This window comes from Oryzias latipes, chromosome 6 (assembly GCF_053564925.1).
Source record: "Oryzias latipes strain Hd-rR chromosome 6, Olatipes_Hd-rR_3.1".
NCBI lineage: Eukaryota > Metazoa > Chordata > Actinopteri > Beloniformes > Adrianichthyidae > Oryzias > Oryzias latipes.
This window is the reverse complement of record NC_136242.1, coordinates 5,390,362-5,403,036: the sequence shown is the minus strand read 5'-3', so window position 1 is coordinate 5,403,036 and position 12,675 is coordinate 5,390,362. Positions and strand designations below refer to the sequence as shown.

At 44.5% G+C, this 12,675-nt stretch overlaps 1 protein-coding gene across 4 annotated transcripts in view; it reads right to left on the bottom strand.

The window, feature by feature from the left end:
• Positions 1 to 5,295: 5,295 nt before the first annotated feature.
• The window catches only part of LOC105358736 (septin-7), a 44,972-nt gene continuing 37,592 nt past the window's right edge, over positions 5,296 to 12,675 (bottom strand). For all 4 annotated transcript variants that reach the window (XM_078948301.1, XM_023955507.2, XM_023955508.2 and 1 more), the window contains exons 9-13: positions 10,769 to 10,820; positions 10,554 to 10,679; positions 8,723 to 8,858; positions 8,417 to 8,562; positions 5,296 to 6,539 (exon numbers count right to left, since the gene is read on the bottom strand). In XM_078948301.1, the coding sequence (XP_078804427.1) occupies positions 6,500 to 6,539; positions 8,417 to 8,562; positions 8,723 to 8,858; positions 10,554 to 10,679; positions 10,769 to 10,820 (500 nt within the window). In that variant the 3' untranslated portion in view covers positions 5,296 to 6,499. The remainder of the gene's footprint in view (positions 6,540 to 8,416; positions 8,563 to 8,722; positions 8,859 to 10,553; positions 10,680 to 10,768; positions 10,821 to 12,675) is intronic.

The window sequence follows — 12,675 nt, the reverse complement described above, 5'->3', positions numbered from 1 at the left end:
GCATCAAATAGGTTGTTGTGTAACCCTTGTGCTATCCTAGGCACTTTAACATTGGGAGTGGGGTCATCTAGACCCACTAGACAGAGCTCTGAACCTTTTTTCTTCAATGATTTGTGATCTTCACTGGTGTCCATGGATTACATGAAATCTTTCCACCTTTATCCACCTTTGTCATGGTAGGGAGAACACGTCAATGTAAGGGGGGGGTCATCTAAGATAGAACAAGGGTTAACCCTCATGTGGTGTTCGGGTCTGTGGGACCCGTTTTCATTTTTTATCAAAAGAAAAATGATACAATTAATAAACTTTTCAAACTCAGACTCACTGGCCTTGGCTCATTTTCTGTGAAGAACATATATCAGAATACATTTTTAATGACCACACACCGTATACCCCCCCCCCCCCCCCCCCCAACACATTTCTATTACATACAAGATGTTTGGGTCCACTAAACCCAGGGCTAATAGAAGTGTGGAAATTGATGTTTTATGTACCTACACTCTGTCCTCCACCTGCCTGGGCCTGCTGTGTGTGTGTGTGTGTGTGTGACCAGTGAGAAAGAGAGAGAGAGAGTGGCAGAGAGAGAAAGATTCACTGTAAATGTGAGTTCTGTTTCTGCACCTGCGGTTCCCGCACAAGGTTGCAACATTGTTAGAATAATTCAAGCATCAACTCTGCGGGCGCCTGTGTTTGGCAGCGGAGCCGCCACCAGTGTGTGAATGTGTGTGTGACTGGGGGTATGGGTCTGTGACTGTAAAGCGCTTTGTCCTTGTAGGAAGAAAGGCGCTATATAAGTATACGCAATTTACCATTTACCATTTAGATTGAGCATCAGCCAGTTCCAAAACGAAGCCATCAGCACCCAGCCACAGGACCAGGCCGTCAGCAGCCAGGACCATGTGTTGTACAGGCTAGTGGCTAGAAGGCCATGTGTTCAATGGGGCTGATGTGTTGTCTTGACAATAGGTTTACTCTATGTGTTCAGCTTGTGTTGTGCACCTGAATGGGTTCAGTTTCTGTGTTCAAATAAATAAAAGTCAGTAGTTTTGAAAAACCTTGCTTCACTTGAAAATTTGTTTCCACTCATATCTTGATTTTAATTGATTTTCTTTATCACGTTTTAAATAATGAGTTATGAATGTGATCTAACAAAGGTTAAGGGCAAATATTAACCAAATATACTGATTGTAAATGGATGAGGTAAACATCTGTCGAGTATTTTAACATCAAAGTGATTGTGAGGCATTAAAAAGCACAACATGCAACCGGACCCACGAACACTGGCTGAGTAACAACAATATGAACACCACACAAGGGTTAAACATGCTGCTCCCCAGTTGTACTGAAGGTCTGACCCGGACTGTATTATGGAAAGCAGCTGTATACAAGGGGACACCTGCAGAGCTGCTTTTCAACTCCTCAGGTGGTGGTTGTGTTCACAGAAATGCTTTCTGCCTGAGAATGAGTGAATCTTTAGGAATTCTTTTGGAAGAGGCTCCAGATCCACCTTTTTAAAATGGCTTTTAAGTTATCTTACCTGATTTTTTTATGATACTTTATTTTGTTTATCTAACTTAATTATTTATTTGGCTTGCTTGACTTTTATCTATGTAAATGTGTTGCATGTACTTAATTTGAACTTTTCAGATCTTGCAGATGAACACTGCAAGATCTGTACCCTTTGTCTGATACACCCACCAGACAAAGGGGGATGCCTCCACTCCACTGTCTTTGGTTTTCCTGCAAACAGGTGTGTGACTGACCTGCTGAAGGAGTCACCTCAGCCCTCTTGCACAGGTACGTCTCAAACGGCCTCCTCAGTTGAACATGGGGGCATTCTTCTTATCAATTCAAAAAAGCAGTTGGAGACCCACCCCCATCATCTTTTGATCTATTCAGAAAGTGTTCCTATTGATCTTTTTAGTATGAATATACAGTTTTTAGCAATCGTTTTCTAGAACATAGTTTCTGTAGAGAGGCAGGAGGTCATTAAAAATTCACCTCTGAGTTGAGGGCGGGACTGTTGGCCGTCCCATCATCTCTTTGTATCCATTCTCTCCTGCTAGCTTACAGCTCCTTACAACCCCAACCTGACATTAGTGCTGCAACAAAAATAGTGAATAAAATCAGATCTATCCAGCCGTACAGTTTAGATCCAGATTCCAGCTCAGACCAGGGAAACAAAGACGTTCATGGAACTATTTGTCTGCAAGTGAATGCATCAGAATGGAGCGGAGCAGGAAGACTGTGGCCCTCTGATTGTAGATCGAAACAACTACAAGCTTTTTTAAACAACATTTTGTGTCTTGTGATTTGAGTAAAGAAATACTCAGAAATGTAATTTCCCTTGTACATGTCCTCAATCATCAGAAAAATGCCACAAAAACAAGATAAAACCACCAAAATAACCATTTTCACTGGAGTGGGTCTTTAAAGAAGATTGTCCATAGCTCCCATAGTTTCAGTAGAAATGATCCCAATGCTAATAAGAATTCAGATTTTCTTCACTTAAAGTTTTAGGAAAAACTGTCAACTCTTCCCGTGTTGAGCCCGTGATCCAGTGCTTTTAAATACCTGAACCCTCCCTGCCTGTTTGTGCATGCGACTCATTATTGTCTCACACAAGTGACACAACACGTTTTCGAGATGCTATTCACATCTCCGTAATTGTAGGTAATGATTTCAACTTACGGCTGTCTAACAATCTTCAAGTCTGAGATGGAAAAAAACTTCCATCGACCCTCCCAACCTGCTGAATCCCTTTCAGGGTCACATGTTTGCTGGGGCCTATCTGTGAGGTGATAGTGGTGTGATCATTAAATACATACATGACAAAAGATCTGCACAGTGGTTAGGAAAGGGGTGGGCAATTTTTTTTTTAACTTGTCCTGTCCAACAGCTCTCTTGTGTTGGACATATTTTACTTTAACAATAGGGGTTATTAATCTTCAGACAAACCAGAGGTATGTCTAAATAAACCCCTTTTGTAATCGAGGCCGAACTTTATTCGTTTTAATCATATTTGAAAATCTTTTGTGTTGGACCGGACGGAAAAGGAAAGAAGGGAAGAAGAGAGAAGGATGTTAGAGAGGGGGAGGTAGGAGGGTGATTATAGGAGGGGGGGGGGGGGGGGAGATAAAACCATGAAGCAGCATAAAGCAACAAGTTTCTGGATGTTTATCATTACGGTAAGGTTCAAATGTAATACAAATTTCAAAGGGCCCTACATGTCTAAGGTGCAAATAAAACCGAGAGGGAGGGGCCCCATTCCATACGGCAACCATGGGAGGGGGACCACTGCCAAGTAGCTCCTCCCCCCAAGGTGCATCACAGGCTAAACCCCCCTCACCCTAATATGTGATTATATGAGGAAGGGGGTAAGGACCGTCCCCCGGTGGTCAAACAGCCGTCCCCCAGCCCCCCCCCAACATAGGGGCCAGGTCCCCTCAGCCCAGGGGTCCCATCCCCCACGGCACAGACACCCCAGGCCCAGCACCACCCACCCCACACAGAGAGAGGAGCCAGAAAGCGCCAACCCCCCCCGGAGCAAGTCCAGGCCCCCACCTCCGGGCGCCGACCTTGAGAGAGCGCTGGTCAGGCCTCGACGGGACCGAGGCAGCCAACCGGCCGGGGCAACTGTATATTGCCTCAGTGGAGACCCAGACCCGTCAAACTCCCAAGGTCCCGTACCGATAGTGCCCCCCCCCCCCCCCCCCCCCCCCAGCCGCAGCGGATGACACCCAGAGCGACCGGGGGTCCCAAGAGGGTTGTCCTGCCCCGTCCCAGAGCCAGGAAAGGGTTGATCCCAGCCCCAGGTGTAGATGGGCAGCCCATCCAGCGCAGGACCTCCTACCCCCCGAGCAGGGCCCCCCGCCAACCCCCACAGCACAGGCAAAGAGACCACCCCCCCAAGCCAAGCCAGACCACCACTCCCCCCCCCACATACACACCCACACCCAAGCCCAGAAGACCGCGCAGCCCCCCAGCCCGCCCCACCCAGGCACCGGACCTGACCCCCCGACAAACCCCACCGCCCACCGCCCTTACGGTGCACCGGAGGCCCCGAACCCCACCCCGAACCACGGCAGTAGGGCAAGGAGCAGCGACGACCAGGCCCCCCACCCCCTAAGTCATGGATTTAGCTATGGGCACTTATTGTGACTCACGGGCCGCATTGGGTTGTAAAATTGGATAAAAGGGTCGGCCAAGGAGCAGATGTGTGGAGTGAGAAAGAAATAAGATGGAATCTGGATGAAAACTTTTGGATTGAAAATTATATTTAAAAACAGAGCATTTTAGAGTTTTTAGGTTAAAACTTTTGTTCTTATTTTAGAACCAATTGTACCAATGGTTTGATGTACATCATGTAAAACTTAGAGAAAAAAAAAAACTTAGCTGCAGCTCCTCACACGTCTCACAGTTTGTGCTAAAACTGAGCATCTGTGTCCTGCACGTCTGTTTCTCATCCAATAATGAAAAAGCACATTTCTACGTCTTATGCTGCAGCTAAGCATATATCTGCGTTACCTTTTCACCAGTACAGAGTTCCCTCGTTTATTGCAGGAGTTATGTTCTAGAAATAACCGTGATCGGTGAAATCCACGGAGTCTGATTACAGACGTTTATGGCAGTAAAACTCCTCACTGACTAAAAACACTTTTCCCAGACAGACATGAATATTTTCCCACTTTGCTCTTGTTTAAATTCTCAAAACTTCATAGAAATTAGGTCCAGGATCTTAGAATGAAAACAAAGATCTGATCGATCACAGATTTCTGATCTGAAGAGCTCTGCGTTTCTGTACAGGAGACACGCCATGGACATTGATTGACAGGGTCTCCAGCCAATCAGGACACAGAACAAACAGGGTGTTTAAAAAAAGCAGCATATTCGCTTTAACAGAACGAGCTAAACCGGGAAAGATGACCTGCGACGTAGAAAGGAAAAACTGTCTTCTGTTCTATTTGACAGAGATTTTAGAGGGTTTCAGGTTGGAGCACAGACTGCAGAAGGGGGGAAGAAAATGTCACATTCTATGCAGGTCTTGATCGTGTGGGCAGATAAAAATAATAAACATGGGTCTCTGATGCTGTTCAGTGGGCCGGACCAAACATGGAGGCGGGCCGGATTCAGCCCGCGGGCCGTAGTTTGCCCACCCCTGGGTTAGGACCATCTTCAACCATTTAAGACGTCCTGCTTAAACTTTACCTACACACAGACATGAACACACAACACACACGCCTATACACATTTAAATAGGAAAGTAAGAAGTGAAAGCTGCTTCAGCAACAGAGGTCTAGCATGAATCAACTTTATTAATAACTGTGTACAGTTACAGACAAACATTTGGTTCAGTCATAAAAGCAAAACAAAAATATTTATATAAAATGAAAATATTACAAAGATGAGTGTTCAGAAAACTTTCAGTATGAGGGTTCAGAGCTGACACACACTTGAGTATTAATATCTGTTTAGGAGAGTCCAGATGAGTTGATCCTGAAGTTTCTTATTAATCTGAAAATTAGGATGAAAAAAGATAAAAAGAATAGTGGAGATATTTACACAATAATGTGGAGAACCAGGCAGAGAAATGTTTGTATCTGAAGACGTGAGGCTGATCTGCTTATTTCCATGAAAGCATCTTCAAAATTCAAAAAGGAGTCCATGAAGAAAAAGGAAACACAGGAAGTCCTGACTCTCTAATATCATGACTTTCACATGTTTGGTCTTCCTAATCACATTTTCTGATAGTTTGCTGTCGTGGGAACTTTTTAAAAGACTAAGGAGGTTGGCACCATCAAACACATCAACATAAAAAACATCTTCTCTCTTTTATTTAGACGGAGACAGGCTGTTGCATAACTGTTTTCAGGAGGAGACGGATCCAAACAGACAAACACACCATTCTAATGTTCCCATAGCAGAGCCTGGAACACCCTGAAGTTAGATTTGGTCTACTGAAGTGTTTACAGGACAACTTATTCTGCAGGATCACTTGACCTGAGGTATGTCAAAGCTTATACAGTTTGTCAAAAAACATGTTAGGATTTTGATGAAATTCTTTGAGGACTTTTTAAAGAAATGTAGTTTGATTTTAAACCTCTATTCTATGTAGAAAAAAGGAATCTTGAAGAGAAAGTCTAGAGATTTTCTATCAAATTCTCAATTTCCGTGCTGACATGAAGTGCAGCTCTGAGGACGGTAAAGCAGCTGAAGCCGGAGTTTTCTCAGGGGGACTTTCTCCTCTGACAGGAAAGTCTATGTACCTGCAGGTTTACAAACGAATATGTGGGATTGGAGAAACAGCCCCACCCCGGTCACATAAAGTAGGAAACAGAATTTCACAAACGTGCACATCCATGAGGACGACAGAAAGCCCCGCAGAGAGCGTTGTGTGCGCGTCAGAGTCTGCTTGGAGCAGACGGTTGCTGTCTGTGTTCTCACATCACAGATGAATCCCAGGAGGTTAACGAACAAAAGACGCCGGCTGCCACTTCCTTCAAAAGATTTTTCCTTTCTTCTTGTTCTTTTCCATTGTCCTGCCAGAGACAAACAGGAAATCAATCAGTCGTTCCAGATAAACAACTGACACCACAACCACGGACACAATATGAAACCAGGGAGGACTCAAACAGCTATTGAGAGTGAAAAGCCAAAAGATTATATCTTAAAAAAATAGAACTGGCCAGCATGTGGGTGTCTGAGGAAAGGGAGCCTCTGACTTGGTCTATTGTGTTTGGATCTTGTAGAACAGGGGTCAGCAACCAGCGGCTCCGGAGCCGCATGCCGCTCTTTCCTCCCTGTGCTGCAGCTCTCCATGGTTTGGTTAAATAACGATCACGTCCTCAGATTGTCGTGGGGCCTTTAAGACCGTTGGGCAGTGCGAGCGGCCAGGAGGAAGACAGCAGCGTGAGAACGCGGAGGGGGCGTGTCTGCAGCTGTGAACGCGACCAGAGTCCTTTTTAGGATGGAAAGTTCCTCTAAAAAGACAGTCCGTTGTGATCACGTAGGGGGCACATGAACGCCCCCCCCCAAAGCCTTTTTCCCCCTACACTAAAACCACCATTTCCGCGTAAAATTAATTACATTTGCATTAGAGCGCCCCCACTCTGCTGTCACCTTACTGCTATGATGACCGTATGTTGCACTGTCTGTGTGGAACACGCTGGAGGGAGGGGGGGTTTGCATGCGGGGAAAACAACTAGGAGCTGCAGAGGTGTGAACAGGTAGAGAGGAGGGGGCGGGGCTTAGACTCACTGCTTATGATTCCAGACAAACTAACAGCTGCTTCCTAATAACAATAGTTGTCATCTTTCAATAAAGAATTGAAAATAAATACTTAAATAAATATCCTGATAGCATTTTGAATTAATACAAATATCACAAAAATGAACTACCACGATATATTGCCGAAATGATTTTTTCTAACACCCCTATTGTTGTGGCTCCCTGTGCTTTCGTTTCTGTGGGAAACTGATCCAAACGGCTTTTTGAGTGGTAAAGGTTACCGACCCCTGGTCTAGAAGAAGAAGAAGGAGGACATCGCTTTGCAATGGTTATGGAGGGAAAGACCTTTAAACCATGGTGTGTTAAAAATAATGGTAAATCTGTGATGGACAAGCAGCCGATGGGGTGGGCTGGAGGACTGAGTGACCCCTTACCCCTCACATCCAAAACAGGAAGTACCTGCTGGCTCCAGCAGGTACTTCCTGCCCCTTCCAGGAAGAGTCTGCGCTGCCAGCTCCGCCCCCAGCCTAACACACACACCCACTCTCTCCGTGGAGCTAGCAGTGTTCAGCAAAAAGGCTTTTTATTTTATATATACAATGTCCACATCCATCTTTGCAAAAGTTTGGATGTTGTTTGTTTTTGTGGGCGAAACGCAGACACGATGCTGACTCTATATTGATGTCATGATATGGGCGGCACCCACACGGAGCGAAGGGCGGAGCCTCGGAGATCGAGTCGTCTTACTTCCAAGTTGGAAAATGAACTGTGGGAATAACTCATATAAACAATAAAAATTGTAAAGAGAAAAAAGAGAAAACAGTTTTTGATTGTAAAAAACTGTTCATGCATTCATCTTTTATCCCTTTCGGGGTCACGGGGCTGCTGGAGCCCATCGGCTGCTGGAGCCTATCCCGGTTGCTTGCAGGCGAAGGCAGGGGTCACCCTGGACAGGTCGCCAGTCTGTCGCAGGGTCACAATCACACACCCATGCACACTCACATTCACACCTAGGGAGAATTTAGAGTAACCAATGAACCTAGGAAGCCGGAGTAAACATCAGCACTAATCTGTTTCAAAGTTGGCGGCTGTTTTGAAAAGAATGAAAGGTCATATTTATGATGCCACTGGACCCTGCAGAATGAGAAAGGATTTCAGTTCTTCCAAAATGCCTCAGAGTGTCACTGACTTGGAAGCATCCAGTTTTTGCTGCTCCAGGATCCTCTGCTGAGCCTCCCAGTTGGCCTTCTCCTCCTCGAAGACGCGCCTCTTTTCCTCCAACTCTTTGTACTGGGCCTCCAGGTTTCTCTTCATTTGCTCGTGGCGTCGTTCCAGCTGAGGAGCACATGGAAGAAAAACAGCACAGATGTCTTCAACAGCTCCAAAACTGCATCTCAATAACCGATGTTGGGCTCTCCGAGTGTGATGGAAAGATGGAAGGAGAATGTTGACGAGCTGTGTCAGCACACTGTACAGGCTTGGAGTGGACGCTCACCTCAGCCTCAGAGTCTTTCAGCTTTTGCTTCTTCTCCTTGACTTTGAGCTCAAAGACCTGCTCCATCTCTGCCTCCATCTTCTTCATTTTCATGACATGCTCCCTGCGCTCTTCCTCCATTTGAGCCAGGGGGCTCCTTGAGTAACAAAAATACAAAAATAAAGGTGAGGTGAGGTCAAAGATCAAGACTCAGAGACCTGCATGTCTGTCACTTCTTCTGCTCTTGAATTCTACCTTCTGGAATTTGAGAATAAAGACTAAAGATCCTAGGAAATTCTGTTGAATTGGGGGGTGGGGGGATGTCCAGCTCGTTTCCTACATAGTTTCCCTTTATTATGGGATTTTATCTTAAAATGGCTGTAAAACTTGGAGTTTAATGATGAAGCATAATATAGATATTCCTCACTTCTGGGAGTTATTATGGGTTCTTCAGTTCTAAGGTCATCCCACCTCTATGGAAGCCATTCTGTAGCATAATTAAAAATAACAATAAAAACCAGAAATGCTTTTTTATTTTCAAAATGAAGCTGCATTTTTTGACTCAACAGTAAAATGAAAAAGCAATCCGCCAAAATGCTTTTTCATTTCTACTTAAAAACTGCTTATTCTGCAAATAAAAGGACATTTAGAAGATACGTGTTGGTCCAACCAGCAACCAACAAACGTTTAGCATGGTGAAATCTGCTATAGCTGTTGATGGGGCTCCTTCTGTCATCGAACATCAAAATCAGGGCGAAGCTGCAGGAGACTATCTTCTAACTGTGCTTTTATTACTGTCATGATTATTATTAAGGGCCTGCTGGCTCATATTTTTTTTAATCCGTGCGGTCAATGCTTTTTTCTTCACTGCAAGGACCCAAAAGACGGGTTAGCATTAGGCTAATACGTGCTAAAAACATTAGCCGTGGAGGGACTTGAAACTCTGTGTGGGCAATGAGCATCTTGGATGTAAATATGTGGGAATTACATCATCCTTTATTTTGTTCTGGACACCACTGGAAACACAAATTCAGATGATGGTTTCTCAGATGGTAGCAGCATTTCCTCCTTCAGCGATCTGGAGCTTCTGATTGTGGGGCTTAGCGCTCCGCTATGCAAAGGCGGCTGCCGGTCCGAAGACAAAGCTAGTCCACAAACACAAAGCTACAAGCCTGGCTGCACTGCATCTAGCATGGTTCTCTTAGCAGCTGGACACACGGAGATAGAAATGACGTCATCGCCCCGCCTCCCCTCTGGAAATGCTAAGTGGAATTGAATTATGCGACAATGTTCACAGGGTGGATGTTAAAATGAAAATGCAATCCCCTCTTTGCATTTTCATTTTAATTATGACACAGAATAAGAATAAGACAGAATAAGTAGAAAATGAAAAAAGCATTTTGAAGTATTGATTTTCCATTTTAATTTTGAGTCATTTGATGCAGTTACATTTTGAAAATGAAAAAGCATTTCTGTTAATCCATTTTAATTGTCAAATTACACATTTCTAAATAAATTTTGCTACAGATTTACCAGAGAACTTTTTGAAAATGAAATGTCAAATATCATTTTCTTTATCATTTTAATTAAGTGACAGAATAAGCAGTGTTGAAGAAGAAAATGAAAAAGCATTTCTGGTATTGACTTTTATTTTTAATTATGCTTCAGATTCACTTCCATACATCTCCTTCTACAGATGTAAACTGCACTCTTAGTTCTCTTAGTGCTATAAACACCAGTGGCTGGTCTGTGTGAGAACGATGCCTGTTTTTATTTCCAAACCTTTCTGCCGCTCTGAGACAGATGGATCTCTCAGACTTTTCTAAAATAAACTCCCCCCGTCCCCCCTTACTTGGTCAGCTGTCCGTTCCTCTTGGAGGTGTCCACCCCGTTGCAAGTGACAGCGGCCAGCTTCCTGCTGCGGTAATTCTCATAGTGGACGTTGTTGGTGACATCCTTCAGGTCCTGCATGTGAGTGCTGACATTAAAAGGACATTTATAAATGGTTGAGTCTCATTCCTAACACTTGGGCTCTGTTTTCATTCTGGTTGACACTTGGCGTCTCACCGGATGAGCATGTTTCGCAGGACGGTGAAGTCACAGTGCTCGCCGTTCTCCACTGCAACAGGAAGCAGAGCATGAGTCATGTGACATCAGCAGGACGACCTGAGGTGAGCCATGTGCTGCCTCTTTTTGAGTAAGAACCGTGTTAGCCGTTAGCTATAAATGCAGGATTACACAGAGAAGGAGCAGGGCTCGGGGGAGGGTGGGTCAATGCTTCAAAAATGATGAAGGGGGGGGCATGATCAAACAGGATCAAAGCTCAATAGACGTTCTGCTCATACTTTCCTCCTACACCCCCCCCCCCCACGCTAAAATGGAAGCAGCTCCTGTGTGATCACAACCATCAGGGTTAACGCACGTTTCCATGGAGACACTTCTAGGACAGAGTTTGCATCACTGAGCCTCCTCTTCGTCAAACATGCTGCTCCTCGCTGGGAAGACGCCTACCAATGCAGCAGTCATTCATCACTGAGAGGGGGGCAGGGGGCAGCTTACCATTGATGAAGCTCGGGCTGTCCTGCCCCTTGGCATTCCAAGCCAGCCACTGACCTCCCGACTCTTCCAAAGGAGGAAGCTCTGATGTAAGGGTGGGGTGCATGTAGGGGAGGGGGGCAGTTTGACAGTTACTGTCTGCGCCCAGAGGAAAGGTGGGGGGTATGGGGGCGGGGTGTTAAATCTAGGTCAGCTGTGTTTCAGGGTTTAGGAGTGTCCATGGTGGGCTGTCCCGGATTACAACCAAGACATATGCAAACAGTCATGGGGGTGGATTTAGGGGCATCTGTGCATGACCAGCTGGAGGAGAGGAGCGGAGGAGGAGTGAGGAAGAACCAGAGAGCATCTGAAGAGATTTCCCCATTTTATTTGATTTTTCCCCATTTTAGATTGGAATCTGTATTAGAAATATTCATAAATATTCTTGAAGAAAAAAGTTTATTCTTGTGATTAGAATTAATGAAACATTTGATCCAAAGCTGAAATTTAAAGACCAGCTCCAATGAAAACGGTCTTTTTGGTGTTTTTGTCACGTTCTTGTGGCATTTTTCTCATCATGATGACAGACATAGATAAAGACAATTGAGCTTAAAATTGCATTTCTGAGTATTTCTTTATTCAAGTCGTTGTGAATCAGAAATGCTGGGAAGGCCATAAGATTCCTGCTCTACTTCATTCTGATGCATCCACTTGCAGGCATATAGATCCATGTATGTCTCTGTCTGCCTTGTTAGAGCTGGAATCTGGGGCTGGGGGCTGTAAGCTAGTGGGTGTACGGGTAAAGCGATGGGTGACGGGATAGGGGGCAGGCTTGCTCCACGCCAACGGGATTTTCTACTACTGGCGCTTTACGATTCGGACACCACGCTCACTACTTTTTTTATAATTTGAATGGTGAATATGACGCCATACATTTCACAAAGTTGAAACCTGATTGATATGAGCGTTTTGTGACAACCATTTATAAATCCAATGTGTACGGAAGATGAAAACATTGATATTTTATTAAAAATAATACATTTAAATACATTTTCTTTGCAAAAATGATTCAAACATATATTCATCATCCTTCATGTGGGCACCCCTGAGGTTTATTCTTTTTTACTGGGATCCGTTTTTTTGGGTGAAGGAGGGTCTAAGGGCAGGGATGCCCATTTTAGTTTAGTCTCTTTAGTTTAGTTTAGCCATCAGCTATTGAATTTATGACTTTATATTCTTTATGATTCATGTTTATTACATAATCCCCGGCATGAGGCCCATTGAGACGACTCTTTTCTTAAATATTGGGCTATAGAAATAAAATTGAATTGAAAATTGAATATATTCACCAATCTAGTGAGCATTGATGCACACTGGTGTTTCGCAGAGACTTCTGGGAAATTTCCAGAGCACTGGATTTGGGAATTGTAGATACGGAC